The 22500-nt window shown below is 44.2% G+C and overlaps 2 protein-coding genes across 2 annotated transcripts in view; both read right to left on the bottom strand.

Moving 5' to 3' along the window:
• Positions 1 to 16966, bottom strand: part of c5 (complement component 5) — a gene marked incomplete at its 5' end in the record, with an annotated part of 43852 nt that extends 26886 nt beyond the window's left edge. Inside the window, 14 exons of the mRNA XM_084055531.1 lie at positions 1619 to 1822; positions 3352 to 3549; positions 4271 to 4432; positions 4719 to 4834; positions 4916 to 5051; positions 7728 to 7815; positions 9318 to 9475; positions 10867 to 10920; positions 11718 to 11861; positions 12024 to 12069; positions 13546 to 13643; positions 13721 to 13791; positions 14512 to 14668; positions 16730 to 16966. Of these exons, the coding sequence (XP_083911657.1) occupies positions 1619 to 1822; positions 3352 to 3549; positions 4271 to 4432; positions 4719 to 4834; positions 4916 to 5051; positions 7728 to 7815; positions 9318 to 9475; positions 10867 to 10920; positions 11718 to 11861; positions 12024 to 12069; positions 13546 to 13643; positions 13721 to 13791; positions 14512 to 14668; positions 16730 to 16966 (1869 nt within the window). The remainder of the gene's footprint in view (positions 1 to 1618; positions 1823 to 3351; positions 3550 to 4270; positions 4433 to 4718; positions 4835 to 4915; positions 5052 to 7727; positions 7816 to 9317; positions 9476 to 10866; positions 10921 to 11717; positions 11862 to 12023; positions 12070 to 13545; positions 13644 to 13720; positions 13792 to 14511; positions 14669 to 16729) is intronic.
• Positions 16967 to 22103: 5137 nt separating this feature from the next.
• LOC311044110 (PR domain zinc finger protein 12-like) overlaps positions 22104 to 22500 on the bottom strand; it is a gene marked incomplete at both ends in the record, with an annotated part of 5444 nt that continues 5047 nt past the window's right edge. Inside the window, one exon of the mRNA XM_084055530.1 lies at positions 22104 to 22500. This exon is cut by the window's right edge and continues 139 nt beyond it. Coding sequence (XP_083911656.1) covers positions 22104 to 22500 — 397 coding nt within the window.

The following is a 22500-nucleotide window of genomic DNA, read 5'->3' as shown; positions in this document are numbered from 1 at the left end:
CACACACACACACACACACACACACACACACACACACACACACACATATAAAAGTGTAGAAATGGTTGTGTGTATTTCAATCTTTCTTCTTTTCTTCATGTGTTTTAACAATGTAATAAAGAAAAATGTTTTATTTTTTTACCGAACAGGTTGATTGAATACTTTATTAACAGTTTGCAAATAGTACAGTGGTACGATTATACAATGATGCTAAAAGGATAACACAAAAAGCCATAAGGGCTCGTTTCCATTGTGGCCCTGTGTATACATGGTACTGTACATGGTAACCCATGGACCTGGCTGGTACTCCAGAGATCTGGTAACCCATAGACCGCCATAAAAGAGCACTTGTCTGCAAATTGTAACTGGTCTTAGAAGAGTCTTCTAAGCTTAACACTTCCACCGCCAGAGGTTAATCTCATAATGTACTCACCAGTGCCAAGGTTTTATTGTTGTTTTTTGTTTTTTTCACGTCGCCATAGACCTTGTTAAAATCCGTAAGATTGAGCTCTGCACTGTTTGTTTACATCGCAGACATCTGCCTGGTTCGAGCAGTGAAAACCACGTGTCAAACTACGCCATGTTGTAGTTAGAACGGTTTATGTTAAACAGTGATCACCGAGGAGAAAAAACTACAAGGAGAAAATGGAGTTTTAGTGTGCGCTTTAGAATGGAGGCCGACGGGATCGGCAAAACCGGATCGCAAATAGTTCGGTTTCCGGTGGTGTTACACTGAAATGGTCCGTGTTGAAAATTGAAAAAAAAAAAAATCGAAAAAAAGGAAAAAGCACCCGGACCGTAGGGCTACGGTCTCGGCGCTTAACAGTTGGATTTAATGGACCGTAGGACTACGTTCTTGGCGGTTAATGTGTTAACATCAGAAATTAACCCCCCCCCAATAGTTTTCTGTACATATATACGTTTATTGCTACTAGTGTTGATGATTTCTTGTTTGTCATTGTACGTCTTTCAATGTCTTGATGTGTACTTTATCATAAAATGTGTAGGGTATGCTGTAGGCGGGGCGTGGCTACCTCGTGATGATTTGGATTGACAAGCTACACAACCAATAGCATTACTCCCCACCCCCGCTCTGGTCCCAACCAATAGCATTAACTTCCGAGTCCATTTTCCGGACCGGATATAGAAAGATGGCGGATTTGAAATCGCTGAAAAATAGGCTTCATTTACGGCCTGTGGAGTCTATGGGCGTAACGCTGTCCATATTCTTTACAGCCTATGGTCCCAAGTCAAGACAGGGGACTGTCTTGACTTGGGTCAAGACAGTTAAGACAGTCAGGTCAAGTCAACTCTTCCAGTTATGGGGGAGTTTTTCGTTGCCACTGTTGCAAAAATTGCTTGCTGCAGGGTGGGACAATGATGAGTCTTTGCTCTACATGTAAAGTGTCTTGAGACAACTTGTTGTGATTTGTCTTTGTCTTTAATAAAAATGTAATTGAATTAGTTTCATAGTTTCTCTCCACAAATACAGGCACGCGTGCGTGCGTGCGTGCGCACGCGCACACGCACCCACACCCACACCCACACCCACACCCACACCCACACCCACACCCACACACACACACACACACACACACGCGCACACACTATGTCTGACCTTAAGTCCGTTGACACAGTTGTCCACTACGTTGATCCAAACAGAGTCGGCGACCAGTTCAGCTGTTCCCTCTGCATAGACGATGAAATAAACCAGCAGCCGGATGGAGGGGCTCATGGCTGACGTCACCGCGAAACTGACCGTTTGACGGTTGTCTCGGAACACATTTTGCCCAAAGTGCACCACTTTTCCTTTCGACATAATCTGACAGACAAGACGGGTAGACAGGCAGGCAGACAAGACGGGTAGACAGGCAGGCAGGCAGGCAGGTAGGCAGGCAGACAGGCAGGCAGACAGACAGACAGACAGACAGACAGACAGACAGACAGACAGACAGACAGAGAGACATAGAAGTAGACAGACAAGACAAATCAAAACAAGCAGAAGAAATCAAATCAAATAATGTGAGTGCTACAGTATTAACAACGTTGGTTTAGCAGGTTAAGGTCCTTACACACCTGGAGCGTTTACTTTGGTGCGATTAATTCCCCCCGAAATATATTTTTTTCAAACCTTCTGTTTGTGGTGAGCGGCACAGTTTGTATACAGAACGAGGCGGAATTTTCACTGCGAATAAAGGCATCAACTGTATGAATAGTCACCCGACCCCATGTGTAAAGACCTTTAGTTAGACTGTTAGTTCTCCACTAACCTCACACATTTGACAAACGGCAAAATAGTTTGGGGTTTCTATGCTTTCCTAGTCTCAATGTGATTGTGATTTTCTTCTCACGGGATGACATCACTTCCTATAAGATTTTACTCATTACTTTTAAAGCCCTGCATGGACAGGCTCCCAAGTACATTTGTGATATGCTGGAGCCCTACAAGCCGGAGCGTAACCTAAGGTCCTCAAGCAAGGCTCTTTTGGTCGCTCGGACAGCAAACCTCGTTACCCGGGGTGAGCAGGCTTTTTCGGTCCGGGCACCTGGGCTCTGGAACGCCCTCCCCGAGAAGCTGAGGCTGGCACAATCGGTGCCTTCTTTAAAATCTCTCCTGAAAACACACTTGTATGCTAAATGTCTTTCTTAAGTCTTTTTGCTTTTAACTGGCACGTTTAATTCTACTGCAGTATATTGTTGTTTTCATGTTGTTTTTATTGCTTGGTTGTTTTTATTACTTGTTTTGACATGTCTGTAAAGCACTTTGTAACATTGTTTAGAAAAGCACTATACAAATAAATGAATTATTATCATTAAAATTCATTATGTTACCTACCATGCAATCTCGGAACCCAGAGACACACTGAAAAGGAAAATCAGCGACCTCTGCTGTTCTTCCTCCTGAGTGTGACTCTGGGACAATGGCGACGCAGCACATGTGCGCAAGGAAACAGGGGTTTAAGTCTGCCTTCACCGCTCCACTTCCGGTGGTGAGCTTGCGTTTTCATTCCGACTAGATAACATTTCTACACGGAACACTAACACCACTTCTCCCAGAGAACATGGATGGTTTTGGTTATAAGCCCACTGGTTTCTATGATGAAAGAGTAAGTTCAAATGTGAATATCTTTCCGTGGTTGTCTGCTCCGCGGACGCTATTGTTAAATTAGTTTCGGTTTAAGTTTCGAGTCGGGAAGGATGACGGACACGTGAATCCCGCCCACTACATTTGATTGGATAAAGCGCGGCCTCTGAAGCCACGCCCACTCCCACACAGTGTGTACACGTTCTGACGAACCTTCACGACAGATTCCAACGCAGTGCAGAATCTGTTCTTGAGAGATTACCTACCATGTAGTTAATTGACTGGACAGGAACGTAGCTGGGCATGGCGGTGTGGACATGGATGTAGACTTGACTTCCGACATTCAGGGGTCTGATGGGCGAGTCTATGTACATGTACCGTTCGTTGGGGGAGGAGTAAGCTACCACCTGTACTGATAGGTGGGCCTGACTCTCCGGTGGCAGCCTGGGGGCTGCTGTCTCAAACTTGGAAAACAATTGAAAAGAACAAAACAATTGGCAAAGAAAACAACGTTACATCAACATCGCTGTCCTAACACATTGCATTGCTGTAAGGATGTGGTCTGTTAATATTGATATTAGCCTGCCATCCTACTACTATACATATTATCCTACTAATATTGTGATGTTATAGTGCTTTCTAGTGATGTCAGTTCATAGTTTTCTCCAAGTTAGTAATATGTCCGACAGACAGACTCACACACACACACACACGCACACGCACACGCACGCACACGCACACGCACACACGCACACACACACACACACACACACACACACACACACACACACACACACACACACACACACGTATGTATGTATGTATGTATGTATGTATGTATGTAATACTATGTATGTGTGTGTGCACACACACACACACACACACACACGTATGTATGTATGTATGTATGTATGTAATACTATGTATGTGTGTGTGTGTGTGTGTGTGTGTGTGTGTGTGTGCGTGCGTGCGTGCGTGCGTGCGTGCGTGCGTGCGTGCGTGCGTGCGTGCGTGCGTGCGTGCGTGCTGTACACATAGCAGTAGTGGTAGCAGTAAATAGTAGTAATGGTCTAATTTAACTGTATCTATGAGAAAACAGTAGTGGTCAGTTAATGTTATTTAGCAGTAGTAATTATTATATAACAGTAGTGGTCATTTAATAGCAGTAATGGTCTTGGTAACTACCGTAAGTGTAGCTCCACGATCAGTGGTGCGGGGGTTACATATGAATATAGCCAAGCCATCGCTGTTGCTGTCCTTGCTGGATTCAGGGCATGGCAGCCCACCCGCCCCTAAATTTATAGGAACACCCCTTACCGGCGTACCAAGATGATCCTTCACTGATACCTGGAGAGAGAGACACACAGAGAGAGAGGGAGAGAGAGGGAGAGAGAGGGAGAGAGAGGGAGAGAGAGGGGGAGGGAGAGAGAGAGAGTGTTTCTGTTGTCTGTTGTGGGTAGATAGATAGATAGATAGATAGATAGATAGATAGATAGATAGATAGATAGATAGATAGATAGATAGATAGATAGATAGATAGATAGATAGATAGATAGATAGATAGATAGATAGATAGATAGATAGATTCATTCATTCATTCATTCATAGATTCATAGACAGACAGGTACAGTACCTGGATGGTATAAGGTAGTCCAGGTTTAATGAAAGGGGGAGTGGCCACCAGATTCAGGCTGTAAGGGGATTTCACAAACTTGACTGAAGCTAGCTCCGCCTCCTGGGAAATACCACCTGACAGACGGACAGAAGGAGTTGACACACATAGAGACAGAATGTGTGTGTGCCTGTGTGCGTGCGTGCGTGCGTGCGTACCTGTTCTTTCCTTCAGCAGTATAGCTACATACAGGTACTTATCACGCAGGCTGCCAAGGTCTTTATGCGGTCCATCGTGGCGAGCCAGAATGCGTTTTATATTCTCCATCACCCTGGTCGTTCCATCGGACTGCAACTGATTCAAGAAGATACATCCATTGTTAATCTACACTGTCTGAATGTATGTTGTGTCTATGAATGGATGTTGTGTCTAATGTATTAGTCTACTGTCTGAATGGATGTTGTGTCTAATGTATTAGTCTACTGTCTGAATGGATGTTGTGTCTAATGTATAGTCTATACTGTCTGAATGGATATTGTCATGGCCCTAGGGTGCCATGGCTATATGCTATACAGAAGTTGTTGTTTTTTTAAGTTGTGATAACCTTTGTTACCACAAAGGTTATCACAACTTCAAGTCTGCTGATTTTGCAACTCACTCATTCAATTAGTCGCCTAATTAGTCTGCCATTGGGTTCATCTTAGTGTGTTTCAGTGTGCTGAAACTCAGTGTGTGTAAATGTTCGGTGCTGCAGAGCTCACTTTCTGCTTTTCTCTTGACCAAAAGGCCACGTCTGTAAGTTTGCTGTATGATTTGTGATGTATGTGTCAAGAAGATTGTATGTAAATGCTATTTCATTTATTGTATTTTGTATCTCTGTTACAGTTTTACCATTCTGTACAAATCTTCAAGTAAAGATGAAAGACGAGGACGCAACAGTTGTTTTGTCTTCTTGAACTTTTTGACTGGTTATCGGTTGGATTACCTGTGCAAAGGGAGGCCGATAACAGATATTGTGTCTAATGTATAGTCTACTGTCTGAATGGATATGTTGTCTAATCTAATGTATAGTCTACTGTCTGAATGGATGTTGTGTCTAATGTATATTCTACTGTCTGAATGGATATGTTGTGTCTAATCATGTATAGTCTACTGTTTGAATGGATGTTGAATCTAATGTATCGTATACTGCAGTGGTTCTCAACCTTTTTAGGCAGCGACCCCCCCCCCCAAAATAATTATATTTGAACTGGGGACCCCCCATCCTGACAAGCACAATGAATTGTAGGCATTGCGGCATTACATTTAGTTTGACTCAGTTCCACAGATAAATGTTAGCTTGTAGATCGCCTATTTTCTAAATAATTGCCTCTGTCTTATATTATTTGACAATTTGTTTCACCAGTTTTTTGATTGTATAGTTTGTTGATTACTTTTGCTGCAGTAATGTTCTTTTTTCATTAAATTGTCACTCCACTGTCATCTGGGGATCCCTCAAAAATCATGTGGGGACCCGACCCACAGGTTGAGAACCACTGGTCTACCGTATGAATTGATGTGTCAAATGTATACTGTGTGTGTGTGTGCGTGCGTGCGTGCGTGCGTGCGTGCGTGTGTGTCTCACCCTGTACTGTGTTACTGAGTTGGGGATAATTGTAGGTTTGTTTTTGCCACTGACGTAACCATAGCGACAATAGACATCTGCATTCCTTACTGGAGCGCCATTATTATATCTACACACACACACACACACACACACACACACACACACACACACACACACACACACACACACACACACACACACACACACACAGGTTGTAGGCGTATGTAGGTGGTTGTAGGTCTATGTAGGTCTATGTACAATTTGTCAATTTGTCAATGTAGGCATTTAGCAGACGCTTAATCCAGAGCTACTTAGATAATACATCAATTGCATAGAAATAGTAATCTAATAATAAGGTAATACATAAGTAAACCAAGAATCTAATAATAAACTAATACATAAGTAGACCAAGAACCTATCATCACCTATCATTGAAACTATACACACTATAGGATGCCAGGTCAACAATGACCTGGCATCTGTCTACATAAGTCACATTTTAGCCTTTGCATAAGCCTGCAAGGTCGTCTATGTAGGCGTATGTAGGTGGGTGTAGGTCTATGTAGGTGTATGTTGACGTATGTAGGTGTTTGTAGGTTTATTTAGGCGTATGTAGGTGGTTGTAGGTCTATGTAGGTGTATGTTGACGTATGTAGGTGTTTGTAGGTTTATTTAGGCGTATTTAGGTGGTTGTAGGTCTATGTAGACGTATGTACAGTAGGTGGTTTTAGGTGTATTTAGGTGTATATAGGAGGTTGTAGGTGTCAGTAATTACGTGGCTTTGATTGTGAAGGAAAACTCCTCGAAGTTGTCATAGCTGATGTAAGTCGTGTCTGGTTCCAACTGGATTGACATACTGGGCAGGACTGCACACACACACACACACGCACACGCACACGCACGCACGCACGCACGCACGCACGCACGCACGCACGCACACACACACACACACACACACACACACACACACACACACACACACATTAATAAACTATTATTATGCATTATGCAACAAGGTTACCGACTCAGCTACGACCGCCTCCTGGCTGAATTGCGTTTCATGTCTTTTCGATAGATAGGTGTAACTTGCAAAATTGTTCATCTTTGTACAGGCTGTATATGTTTTGATTATACAATGTTACAGTACATGGTTGTAAAACTAGTATATAACTATCTACACTGCACAAACCACAGTCCTGTCCACGTGTTACAACATGATCTAATATCTACATGCACTCACATAACGACACTAACTAAAACAGGCAGTCGGAAATGTATACAGAAACACAGGTGAACAGACAGACAGACAGACAGACAGACAGACAGACAGACAGACAGACAGACAGGTAAACAGTCAAGACAGGTAAACAGTCAGACAGGTAAACAGTCAAACAGGTAAACAGTCAAACAGACAGACAGGACACCATACCATATTCTCTGACTTCAAAATCAGTCTTTGCCAAGGTGCTGAACTCTGGTGAGTAGAAGGCTTCAATAGTCCACACCCCAATTCTGATAGCACGCACGCATGCACGCACACACGCACACGCGCACGCACGCACACACACAGAAAGATAATTAAACAGATTTATATAGAATAATATAGGCTACTCTAATAGAGCAGAAGTCGTGACAAAATGAACATTCACACTGAGCACTATAACAATAACTATAAAAATATTGTTTTAAAAAGTGGATGGCAGAGTTCATGTACTCTGTACATAGTGTTTATATGTGTTGATGATATTGTATTTTGGTGTTATTTTTATGCTATGTTGATGAATTGAATACATACAGTAGGACCACAATAGAATCAATGAAACACACAGATCAGTTAGACTGGACCCTCAGAGGCTGCCAACATGACCAGTACAGCTGTTCTGCATGTACTACATGAAGTTACATGCCACAATAGTTACACACACACACACACACACACACACACACACACACACACACACACACACACACACACACACACACACACACAAAGTTATATTGCCTCTGTCGGGTAGAAACCTCATACGTCCAAAACTGTTACTTTTCAGGATTCAAATTCAAAAGTATAGGCTAGCAAAAGTAGCAGATCTTCAAGCTCGAAACGCGCCGCTTCGCGCCGCGTTTCGAGCCGCGTTTCGAGCTTGTAGATCTGCTACTTTTGATGCTTTTGTGTGACGCTGTAGTGTGATCAAGTAGGGCGTTAAGTAGGGAGATGACAGGTTTCTGCCGGAGAGCAATGATATATGTCATGTTCTTTCTCAGTTAATTTCCACTAGTTGGCAAGAATTCCTTCTGCAGCTGTTAGCCTTTAGAAATTAAGCAGGTCATTAGGACCTCTGTCAATTACACACCTGCTGCCTTTGATAATTATGTTCTCTATCAGGTCATCATGACCTTTTGTCAATCACTCACCTGTTTTGGCTTTAGCAATTATGTGTTCTCTATAAAACAAGCCTAGCAGTCGGCCGTGAGGCCAGTCAAATGCTTCTTGCCTAGAAAGTTCATCGCTTGTGAGTACATTGTGCAGTTCTTTTGGTTAAAATGACTTTGATGTAAATTCATGATGTTGTATTAAGAACGTTAAAATGGAGTTTATTTGCATAGATACATGTTTGTGATTTATACATGCTGACTGTACTTTATTTTGAATTATTAAGACCGAAGTTTACTGTACATTTTTGTGATACATCCTTTTTGATGTTTGTATTTCAGTTTTACAAAGAATGATTGTGGAGAGAAAACAGACAACAGTAAAAAACAGTCAACTTTACTCCAGCTTCTGCGTTTCTCTTCAAGTCTTGTTCGCTACCTGTTAATTTGTATTCACACATACGATGAGAGCAGGATAGTAAAAAAGCGGCTTCATCGGGCACTACAGCACAAGAGCAAGGTTTTCTTTTCTTCTTTCCAAACCCCCCTCAACCAAGTACCCTTTCATGATGTCACTCAACGGGGAAACTGGAATGCAAAAAACAGTAGCTGCTGATGACATTGCACAGCATCAAACAACTGACACTTTATCAGAACATTCCGCCACATCCAGTGGGTCAAAGCCCTCTCGTGCAACAAAGCACTCTACCCATACCAAAAAGGGCTCTTCCCGCTGCTCAACGGCCAGCATGGCCGCTGCTGCCGCACGTGGCAGAGCAGAAGCTGCCCGTGCACGTGTTGCCTTCGCTCAACAAGAATCAGAGTTAAGGCTTGAAGAGGCTCGTATACAAACAGAAGAGGATCGTGTACAATCAGAGCTAAAGTTTAACCTGGCTTCCATACAAGCTAAGCTATCAGTGCTCCAACAACAGAAAGAATTTGCAGCAGCCCAAGCAGAGGCTGAAGTTCTCGAGGAGGCTGTAGGATCAAATTGTAGTGAAAGCAGCAACGGGGAAAACAACGATTTAGAGCACATTGCCACTCTGCGAACCCAAGCTTATGTGGAGCAACAGTCCCAAGCTCACCTCAGTCGTGACAACCCACCAGTCCTTCATCCATATTCACCATCAGCAGGGTTGCCCCCCATTAGGTCCGCAACTCAACCAGAGAGCGAACCTTCAGCAGGGTTGCCCCTCATTATGTCCGCTACTCAACCAGAGAGCGAACCATCCGCAGGGTTGCCCCTCGTTAGGTCTGACACTCAGGCAGTACCGTCTGTAGGACTGCCCATCATTGAGCCTGCCACTCAACGTGGAGTCTACTTTAAGCCTCACAGCATACAAGGGAACGGCTACAACATTAATGCCTCGTACAATAACAGTGGAAATTATGTTAAAGCAGCACAGCAGACCGAATGGTCAACACCAGCGATCCGTCAACAAATCAAAAGTGATCCCATGGCACAACAAACAGGAGAACCACCACCAGTAATCAAACACAATTACCCTACTTATTCACATGGCGTTTCACCTGGAAGAGCCACATTCCAGACACCTGCTGATGACAGGTCAACTATGGGAGACATCGCAAGATATCTAGTTCGTCGTGAACTTGTGGTCTCAGGACTTGTTAAGTTCAATGACCAGCCTGAACATTACTTGGCATGGAGGTCCTCTTTTCGCAGTGCAACTCAGGGACTGAATCTAACTCCCAGTGAGGAGCTTGACCTCTTGATTAAGTGGCTGGGGAGCCAGTCTTCAGACCAGATCATGCGCATCCGTGCAGTGCACGCCACCGATCCACTGCAAGGACTACACATGGCTTGGGAGAGGCTGGAAGAATGTTTTGGCTCTCCTGAGATGTTAGAGAAAGCTCTTTTTGACAAGTTGGATAACTTTCCTAGAATCGGCAACAGAGACCATGCAAAGCTCAGGGAATTGGGAGATATCTTAAGAGAGATAGAGGCTGCTCAATCCCAAGGCTACCTGCCTGGCCTTCAGTATTTGGACACTCCCAGAGGAGTCAATCCTATTGTTGAGAAGTTGCCAACTGGACTGCAGGAGAAGTGGCTAGCTCAGGGCTCTGTATACAAGGAGCAGTACCATGTCTTCTTCCCTCCTTTCACTTTCTTTAAGGACTTCATCTGTAAAGAAGCACGAAGAAGAAATGACCCTAGCTTTGTTCTCTCAGCACCTCCTGCAGGTCCTTCAAGCAGTTCCTATAGATCTGCATCAGGTCCTTCAAAGCCTGAGTATCAAGAAAAGAAACAAGGATTCGCTAAACACGTAACCGCTCACAGGACGGAAGTATCTTCAGACCAGTCAACGTCTCAGTCAGACAGTTCAGTTAGCAGCTCAGGTGTTTTTTTCAAACAATGCCCCATCCATATGAAACCACATCCTTTAAAAAAGTGCAGAGGCTTTCGAAGTAAACCACTAGAGGAGCGCAAGACCTATCTGAGAGAGAACAAAGTTTGTTACAGGTGTTGCTCATCCACTACCCACCTTGCAAAAAACTGTGAAGCGGTCGTGAAATGTAGTGAATGTGGAAGTGACGGTCACCTTTCAGCCCTACACCCTGGACCTCCTCCGTGGGCCGACAACAGCAGCGAACCCTCCTTAGAGCATGGCGGGGAGGGTGAAGAACAAACTTCCCAAGAGTTAGTCACCTCTAAACGCACTGAGGTCTGTAGTGAAGGGCAGAGACTCAGGTCTAGCTCGAAGATCTGCCTTGCAAAGGTCTACCCTAAAGCAAACCCAGAAAAGGCAACAAAGGTTTATATCGTTCTAGACGACCAAAGTAATAGGTCACTGGCCAAGTCCGATTTCTTTGACCTTTTCCAGATTTCTGGGTCACAAGCACCTTTCACACTCAACACATGTGCAGGGGTCTCCGAAGCAGTCGGGAGAAGAGCCACAGGATTTGTGGTTAAGTCATTGGATGGAAAAGTATGCGTGCCGCTACCTACACTTATTGAGTGTGACCACGTGCCAGACAACCGGTCGGAGATTCCGACTCCAAATGCTGCACAGCGTCACTCACACCTCAAGTCTGTTGCTCATCAGATACCACCAATGGACCCAGATGCCAAAATCCTCCTTCTCTTGGGTCGTGATATCCTGCGCGTCCACAAAGTCAGAGAGCAAAGAAACGGTCCTCATAATGCCCCATTCGCCCAGAGACAAGACCTGGGATGGGTCATTATAGGAGATGTGTCTCTAGGTTCGACTCATAGGCCAGAAGATGTGGCTTCCTTCCGGACCTGCACGCTTGAAAATGGGCGGCCGTCTCTCCTTCCCCCCTGTCTGAATCAAATACCTGTCAAGGAGCAGGTTGGCCATAAGCAGTACCTTCGTACTACCCGCTCCATTGCCCACACAGTGACAGACACAGTACCTTCACCAACACAGCCTGCAAACATACAGAGAGGGCTCGGTGACTTGTCTGCCCCTTCAGGCATGGGCAAAACAAATATCATAGATCTAAAGCAGCAGCAGAAGCAGGAACCGATGTCCAATACAGAGATGCTGTCGCTAATCATACAGAACCCACAGATACAGCAGTTCGGAAGCAACCCCTTCTCAGCCTTCCAACTGTCCAGAACAGAGGATAAAGAGCCTCCGCCAATGGTGATATCAGGAAGTCAGAGGACAGACACCTGTACACCGCCCATCTCTGCAGCGGACACCAGCCCTAGTATCTACGACCTCCTGGGCATCTACACAAAGGGCCAGGGCAACAGTGTGTTCAGTTGTCCTGAGATACAGAATCCTGAAGCCTTATCCACAATTACCAACCCCAGAGCAATACAGGCCTTAATCCAGATCCAACAGGGTCTTCAGATCCTACAGATGGAGGCACTTGGCCTCAATCCCAGCTTGACATTTAGAGTCCCCCCAGTTATTCCTCCCAACACAGGAGGCTGTGTTGCTCCAGAGAACTCTTCTGCAACTGCTCCAGGATCAAGTCCTGCTTCAGCTACCGGTCCCGTTCAGCAACACCAGCGCCTCATGCAGCAGATGATACAACAAAGATCATGAGGCCCGTTTATTGAGACGGTCCTTCTCTTGAGTGCTACAGTTATGGACTTGAATTATTCTTTGACATTTTATTGCTGATTAGTTTAAATTGTGGTATCCCTTTAATACCAGACGGGGAGTGTCATGTTCTTTCTCAGTTAATTTCCACTAGTTGGCAAGAATTCCTTCTGCAGCTGTTAGCCTTTAGAAATTAAGCAGGTCATTAGGACCTCTGTCAATTACACACCTGCTGCCTTTGATAATTATGTTCTCTATCAGGTCATCATGACCTTTTGTCAATCACTCACCTGTTTTGGCTTTAGCAATTATGTGTTCTCTATAAAACAAGCCTAGCAGTCGGCCGTGAGGCCAGTCAAATGCTTCTTGCCTAGAAAGTTCATCGCTTGTGAGTACATTGTGCAGTTCTTTTGGTTAAAATGACTTTGATGTAAATTCATGATGTTGTATTAAGAACGTTAAAATGGAGTTTATTTGCATAGATACATGTTTGTGATTTATACATGCTGACTGTACTTTATTTTGAATTATTAAGACCGAAGTTTACTGTACATTTTTGTGATACATCCTTTTTGATGTTTGTATTTCAGTTTTACAAAGAATGATTGTGGAGAGAAAACAGACAACAGTAAAAAACAGTCAACTTTACTCCAGCTTCTGCGTTTCTCTTCAAGTCTTGTTCGCTACCTGTTAATTTGTATTCACACATACGATGAGAGCAGGATAATATAACTATTGTATGTTCACCCCAGAATAGTGTTGCTAGGGCTCATGTTCAGACAGACAGACAGACAGACAGACAGACAGACAGACAGACAGACAGAGGGGTTCTTACTTTGGCTCCAGAGGTAATTTGAAAGGGTTCTGCATGGAAGGGATTCCATTATTAGAATCAGTCATCTCCACCCTGTCCACCTCCTGATGGTCTGGATCCTAAAACAAACATTGTTACATCATTGTGACCTCATCAACAGTGCCCCCAAGTGCCCTGAGTGGAGTATGGCACTCACCATGAACTTCAGAAAGACGCTCCTATTGGCTGGCCTCAGCTCCTCATTCAGAGAAAATGCTCTGACTTTGACTATAGGAACACACACACACACACACACACACACACGCACGCACGCACACGCACACGCACACGCACGCACACACACACACACACACACACACACACACACACACACACACACACACACACACACACACACACACACACACACACACACACACACACACATACGGAGCTGCTTGAGGAGTGTAGAAATTGTTACCCACATAAACCTCCTCTATACTTGGAAAACTTGATCTGAGCCCGCTCTGTAATTGGTCCGCTCTTTGTTCTCCATTCACCAATTCTCTGTGCTAAAAATAGCCGTTCGACAAGCTCACAACAAACTTGTAGATCAGCTGTTTTCGGCATGTGCTCCCCCAGAATATGGATGCTAGGGTTTAAGTGATTAAAATTCTATAAATATGACTATTTCAAGTTATTTCCTTGTGTTCGAATGGTAACCCGGAAGACTCGCCCCAAAACCCCTGACTAAACCCCCCCCCCACTGGTGGCCATTCCAAGGTCACCGGATTTGACCCGGGGCGAGCATGTTTTGGGGCGAGCGTTCTTGTATTTGATGACCCGGCGGAGTCTCCGGTAGGATCTTTCTGCCGGTCATCAAATTATTGGCTCAGGAATGCGACAAAAATAATAATCTCCATGAATTCAAGGCTTCATGAGGTATGTAATTGATAGTACTTTTTTTTGGTACTCCTACTCCTTTAACTTTTTGTGTGAATAACCTACCAGACTGTTGCGGCGTATACAATGGCTTGTCAGTCTGTACAAACAGATAGCCATTGGTTCGACTGATAGGGATCCTCTGGTGCTGGTTGATCCCTCCTTCCGATTGGACGAGGAGGATCACATGAGTTGCCCCAGCGACCAACTGTTTGGGGTAGATCTAGATAGAACAGAACACACACACACACACACACACACACACACACACACACACACACACACACACACACACAAACAACATGGGTACCAGAATTATGGGAAAGATATTCATATTAAAGGGGCATGAAACCCTATTGAGTCTAGACTGATTTTGTAGTTTTCCACCTCGGGTTAAAAACTACAGTAGGGTAAAAACATGGCTGGCTGCATACAGGGCCGGACTGGGACCAAAATTCGGCCCTGGCATTTTGGCCCAGACCGGCCCGCCACAACCGGCACGCAGATAGCAGACACTCTACCGCAATTTTCCAGGCACACGGCCGACCCCCCCAGCCTCAAGCCAGATCTCCTAGCCTTCCCAATTGTCAGGCTCACCTGCCGCCTATGGGGCCAATCATGTGATGTCTCTCTCAGCTCTGTGAGCCGGTGCTACTGAAGGATTGGCCCTCTCCACTTAGAGGCCACCCAGCCCAAACATTACCGTAACTAATAATTGGGCCGCGCAACCCGGAAATGACCGTAATGATTTTTTTTTTTGTGGCCCTCAGCGGCCCACCGGGCATGCCCGGTATGCAAAATGGTCAGTCCGCCCCTGGCTGCATATACTGACCTCATAGTACACAGTGATGTAAGCGACACAATAATGGGTGTGTCAGGTGTAAGGTGTGTCAATACAGTCTAGTGTCTATCCTGCTTGCACATTGGCATCACGCTGGGCAAGACCTAGGCGGTTGAGTGTCTTAACGGAAATACCGAAGTTTGGCAGAAGTACCGCCCAAGGAAATGACGTTGATCTGTTTACATTCTCCGTGAATGAAACAAAGTGTTATGATTGGTCGGAAAGATATCGTTTCCGAGGGGAAACATGTACAACGGAAGTCCTGCGGCCTATCCACCTGTTTCCTAGGCTTTTCACTGTGTTCCACTTCCTGTCTTTTGATCCAATGAAATCCAATGAAACCGGTCAGATGACTAAGGATATCCAATGAAATCCGACAGGAAGTGGAAAACACAAGCCTAGGAAACAGGTGGATAGACACTCTCTGCTTTTAGGTCGTGACCAGGCAGGCTCTTCTCTTCGCAGATGAGTGAGGCTGGGAACGAGGCTACATTGGCATGCCCTTGGCTCTCTGGACACACCTACAGTATGACAATCTAACACAGTGGTTTTCAACCTTTTTCATGCCATGTCAGGACCTCTAAATTGATATACATTTGGCCGCGGACCCCCATTTGAATTTTTTTTGTGACCCCCAGAGGACCCCCAGAGGTAAAGATATCAGTTAATTTTCGCTTTAAAAAATATAAATATTCAAAGATATGCACACTTTTTCAAGGTTTTTCAAAAATAGAAGATCTACAAGCTCATAGCGCGGCACTCGGTGCCGCGCTATGAGCTTGTATATCTGCTGTTTTTGAATAGCCAAAGCTAAGTGGTTAAAAAATGATGGTGACGCTATGTTAACTAATTTTGCTGGGGACCCCCTGGTACTCCCTCAAGGACCTCTGGTGGTTCCCGGACCACTGGTTGAAAACCACAGATCTAACACACTCATTATGAATTAGTTTGGTGCAGCTGTGTTGTTTACTAGTCTGCCATGTTTTTAATCTACTGTAGTCTTTTTTTTACCTGAGTTGGAAAACAAACTACCAAATCAGCCTGGGGTTTCAACTGATTCCCAAAACTCACTGCCAGCTGAGGACAACTTGGCTGCCTATGAGTGAACACTATTCAGATGTAAACAAAATGGTCTATAAGTACAGTTTAACAATATACTGTATATATGTCCATGGTCTTTCTAAAAGTTTTTTTTTTCCCCTACACCAAACCTTTGCCGAAAATAGCCGATCAAGCTCTGAGCTTGTAGATCGGCTTTTTTCGGCTAATGTTCTCCTCAGAATAGGGTTCAAGTGCATGGTTCATGTAAAACAATGATCCTATATATCACACAAATAGTTGGTGGCCCCCCTGTAGTAACTCTGAGGACCCCCCTAGGGGTCCCGGACCCCCTGTTGATCGAAGACCCCTGCTGTAGTGTGTTATACAGTGATGCGTTCTGACCCTGACTGAAGCGGTGTTCTGGTAGTTGTTGGAGGCGGTCAGTCGGACGCGTACTCTGGCGTAGTTTCCAATGGACGCCATGGAGCTTTTCAGGGACACATAGACCGTCTGGTCGCTGTCGTAACCAAACAAATGGATCAGGACTGTCTCTGTAGCGTCCAACCGCAGTGACCGAGGACAAGACACCAAATACGTAGGGTTGGGGAAAAACCTATTGGGGAGGGGAGAGGAAAGCATTGATTGATTGATTGATTGATTGAATACCTTATTAGTCAAACATGTAAACACAATCAGACATTGAGGCTAAAAAGATAACACAAAAAAATGACCTGGGGACTTGTTTCCATTGTGGTCCTATGTATTCAATTAAAGGTAGGGTAAGTGATTTTCTTTGGTTAAAATAAGTGTTAAATAGCTCTATATTCTGATAGTATCTTTGCTATAGAGTGTTTGTTCAGTAAAAGGAGTCTCCTTGTCTCTCCAGCTCTTTATAAAACAGAAAATGCATTTTCGTTTCAGTTTCAGTTTCATTTCCAATTTTATCCAATCAGGATAGAGAACTCAATCAGGATATAGATTAAACAAGTGAAATTGGAAGTGATGACACTAAGAAATGAGCAGGCAAAATTGGAACTGGAACACTATAAAAATGAAGCTTAAAAATGGGTACTTTCTCCTGATTGGCTGAGATTTTGACACCTACCGGAAAATGTATTTTCTGTTTATTAAAGAGCTGGAGAGACGGGGAGACTCCTGTTACTGAACAAACACTCTATAGCAATGATTACTATCAGAATATAGTGCTTTAACCTTTTAACAAAATACTTTTTGTTTTAACCCCAAAATATCACTTACCCTACCTTTAATCAACATAGCATGAAAATAACATTATAATACATGTCATCAACAAATACAAAACACTATTATGTGCAAAAGTGAAAAGGGTAAAAAGGTGTCAGTGAATGACACCTCCTTTCTATGGAAAAATGCATTTATCTCCCCTTGTGGTCTCTTGACGATAAAGAAACCAGTGATTTACATCTTATTGATATTAAACCTTTTTTTTCAAGTCAAGGACCCCAAATTGAAATGTGTTTGGGCGCGGACCCCCATCTGAAAACCTTTTGTGCCAGGGACCACCAATATTCGAAAATAGCAGATCTACAAGCTCACAGCGCGTCACAAAGTGACACGCAGTGAACTTTTAGATCTGCTATTTTGAATAGCTAGTAATTGTGATGCTGTATTAACTGCTTTAGCTGGGGACCCCCTGGACCCCCCCCCCCCTCCCCCGGACCCCACTTTGAGAACCAAGGTTTAATGGATGGTGTCAGAGTAGTAGAAGAGGAGAGGAGAGGAGAGGAGAGGAGAGGAGAGGAGAGGAGAGATGTTCCCCAATCATTTCTCAAAACCACTGGGTCCAGGTCAGGTCCCTGACTATCTAGGTCAGGATTATCAGAGTTTAAGGTTCTGTTGGTTGTTTTCCAGGGTAACAGCAAACAAGAGGGCTAATTCAATGAATCAATATTGGAAGAATTTGGGAAAACCAAACAGAACAGACCTATGAGATTATGCAGGGTGGCTGAAAACTTGTTCCTGGTTTTGTCTTTTTGGATTGTTGATAGTTGATTTATATTAGAATATTTCCCTTTTTTATAGCTATGTATTTATTTATTTTAATTATTGTACCTGCTTATTCTAATTTATTTTATTTAATCGTATTGTATGTGTGACAATATACACATTGGACATTTAAAACAGCACTATGTAACTTTCCTCTTCTACCCTGGATTTGAACTTGGTTTCCTGCTAAAGTTCTGACATTTTTACCATTGAGCAAATAGAGCCTGCCTGCTTGCTCAGGGGATAAATTGAATCTTGACCATCAGGTCAACATTCGTGTCAGATCCATGTGTCTAGGTGAGACATGACCTTTGACACAATCTAAATCTCTATAAATAGCAGAGAGACAAAATGTACAACCACCCCAATTGTATACGTTATATTGTATGAACATACTCTACCATACAGATTGGACAAAATTACATTGTATTCATTAAAAACTTTTAAGTGAAATGAACAGAAACAGAAACTTTCAAAACAAATTACATATAATTTTATTCTTGCTTGGAGTAGCCTATAGATAGTTTAGTGTTTATTGATTGGATCATGAGACTAAAACTACACAAAGTAAATTTCACGTTCACTTTGTCATCACACATTAAAAAGAAAAGTGAACTTACACTCGGTTTTGGCTAGCAGCTCCCCTCCACGCCACTGCACAAACACACAACACAAACACACACAGCCGCATCCTCCACCAAAAACACACCGACTGTTGACTAACACCACACACTCACTGCTGACCGTTTTAACACAGAGAGAGAGAGAGAGAAAGAGAGAGAGAGAGAGAGAGAGAGAGAGAGAGAGAGAGAGAGAGAGAGAGAGAGAGAGAGAGAGAGAGATCAGTAGTTATTCATCAACTTATAGATACAGTAAACATCGGATCATCAGTAAACATCTGCTTACTGGCAATCTGCAGTGCTTACTGGCAATCTGCTTACTCTTTAATATGTGTGTGTGTGTGTGTGTGTGTGTGTGTGTGTGTGTGTGTGTGTGTGTGTGTGTGTGTGTGTGTGTGTGTGTGTGTGTGTGTGCGAGAAAGAGAAACTATAGCTTCTGTCCCAAAGGTGAATTTACTCAACCTGGATTTTCTGATCTTACCCAAACAGTGTTGAAACAGTGTGTGTGTGTGTGTGTGTGTGTGTGTGTGTGTGTGTGTGTGTGTGTGTGTGTGTGTGTGCGCGTGTGTGCGCGTGCGTGCGCGTGCGCACCGCCGTTCCAACCGATATGTCTGAGTCACAGACAGTGTCTGAAGCCTTGTGAGAGTACCCGTTGTACCCCTTTTGGCAGTATAGATCTTTGTACCTGTGTCCCTTTAATGCCCATATATGGAGATCCCTGATGCTATTAGTATATCCCCATACCCTCTATATTGGCATGCCCATATATGGGCATATTGGTTGCATCAGTGGTTCTGGACATCCAGATCTGCCCATATATGGACATATCAGTCGAATATGCGGTTCTGTACAACCGCATATCCGGACGACTCTGCGGCGGGCACTGCACACCCTCAAGTCCTTTTTGACCGTGTGTGTACACACACGCAGTGCTATTCACCTGTTTCCTAGGCTGTGTTTTCCACTTCCTGTCGATTTGATCCAATGAAATCCAATGAAACTGGTCAGATGACCAATGATATCCAATGAAATCGACAGGAAGTGGAAAACACAGCCTAGGAAACAGGTGAATAGACAGCCCTCGGTTAAGGGGTGTGCACTTCCGTTTATATGTATACCCCCACCCAGGAAAGGGAACGTGGCTGTGGAAAGGGGGCCCGCCTCTAAAAAAAAAAAAGGCTAAGGCCAGTGAGCCAGGGTGCTATATTTCTGTAACGCAGGCAGTGGGCCTTGTGGATCACAGGTCATGTTGCGGAACGTGCTTGTACAGTCTTTAACGTCATGTAATCTGTGTCATGCACAACATATACACAGCCAAATTGGATATGTTTATATCCAATTCATTCTTGTTTATGGTTATGTCTGAGTCGTAGTGACATGCCTATATCTGGGCGAATCGGATTTGTTTATGGTAATGTCTGAGTCAGAATTACATGGCCGTGGTCTGGTCGGTCGGCCCTCCCGGTAGCCAATTTTAATATCGGATAAGAACCAGCTAAATAACCAGTTAACCTCCCAGTGAGCTGCTTCCTATGGTTTGGTTATTTGTGTTCTTGTGGTTGGATGTAAATAAGAAAACATTCAAGAAAGACACATCCCAATGTCCAATGGAATGGGTGCTGGGGAAAAGAAAAACATGTATATAATGGCAGAAATATCCACACCACCCAATAGCTCCCATTAAGAGGCTTTTATGAAGTCCTTCAGGGCTCTATACTTTTAACTTTTCTGTGTTCACTCATACATTGATTATCTTCTGAAGCACACAACGTGTTGCAACGTGACACAATTTGAGCTTGTTTCTAAGCACCCAACGTCGCTAAGTGAAGTTCTACTGTAAACCGTGTGAATGACAGAGAGATGTTGAATTAAACTTTAATAGCAGATATAATGACTGAGTCAACATTGCATACTTCAATATAGCCTACATGTGTCATATTAACAACTACATACACATTTACACACATAAAGTGACAGCATAATAATAATAATAATGCTCTAGGATAAAGCACATTTCGGGCTTCTATATTCACATATTCAGTGCCAAAATCTTTGTTCGCTGTCTGGCCGACAGGCAGTAACAGCGCTGTTCTTACTCGGACACACAAAACGAACACCTGTGAGTCTGAGTATAAAGCTAGTAACAATAATCATCATCATCATCTTTATAGTAATAATAATAGATACTTTGTAAGTGCCATGTGGCAAAGCAATTGTGTCGCCCCCTGTGGTCAGACACACACATCACAAGCCTTAAGACAAGGAGAAGCAGCATGCAGAGATAAACAGCTTATCTAGGCTGTCTGCGTGAGCAACACCGATGCCATCCCATCATGCACTGGGAGGACCAAACAATTGAAAGAGTAGTTTAAAACCAGAAGAGGGAGAGAATTAGACACATCCAACACGCAGAACGCTCGACACAACCACTCTGGAATGTGTTGAGTCGAGCTAATATAAAGGTTTGATTTGATCCATGGACTGTAGCAAAAAATGGATGTCGTCACACACTGGTTTCCCGTTTTGAAGCCTCGAGTTCGGCAAATTGACCGTCGTCATTTTGGATGAAGGCCGTCGACATCATGGATCTTTGCAACCACTTTTGACCATATTTGGACGAGACAGGGAGACGCATATATGCATTTATCCTGATAGCGACTTGCTGATTATAATATAGTAGCCACGCCCTTACAAGCATACCCTGCTTTATCATCTATTTTACTCTAATTGAGACTAAAACTTACAAAATGAACAGCATGCTGTGTAGAAGACTTGAACTTATAATAATGCTTGAGAACGTAAACGTACTTTTTACTTCTCATTCTCAATAATTAACTTCATGATACTATATGGATGTGTGTGTGTGTGTGTGTGTGTGTGTGTGTGTGTGTGTGTGTGTGTGTGTGTGTGTGTCGTAGTGTGTCCTGGTGTGTTTGCTATTGTTAACCACTTAAACCCTCGGGTCTTAGAGACCCGGACTTGAGTTACAACAACTGTACTTTGACCGCTTGTTTCCGTCAGCCCTAACCCAAAGATAGCCGCAAGCTCAAAATGCTGGGCGTCAAGTGGTTAAAACATTTTTTTTCTCTCTTTTCATCTCTCTCCCTCTCTTCTTTCCATCTCCATCTCTCTTACAGCACCATGGTAGTGATGTGGTGATGGACCAGCGAGGCAGGGTGGTGCGTCAGGCCAGTTGGGGGCAGCGGTGGGGGCGGCGGAGCCTGGGGCGAGTGGGCTGACCCCTGACCTCCTCCCACGACCCCACCTCCGGCGCCGACTGTGAGGGCGGAGCCATTGGGCGGTCGGTGTCGCGCGCTCTTCTGGTGCGCACGCAGGCCGGCCAGCTGGCTGTACGCCGACTGGCACACGTGGCACTTGTAAGGGCGCTCGCCGGTGTGCAGGCGCACGTGGTTCCTCAGCGTGGACGACTGGCTGAAGCGCCGGTTGCAGAACCGGCACACGAACGGCTTGTCCAGCGTGTGGATGCGCATGTGGGAGCGCAGGTTGCTGCGGGAGTTGAACCCGCGG

Source organism: Gymnoscopelus microlampas, assembly GCF_963454915.1.
Source record: "Gymnoscopelus microlampas genome assembly, chromosome: 4".
Lineage (NCBI taxonomy): Eukaryota > Metazoa > Chordata > Actinopteri > Myctophiformes > Myctophidae > Gymnoscopelus > Gymnoscopelus microlampas.
This window is presented reverse-complemented; position numbering and strand designations above follow the sequence as displayed.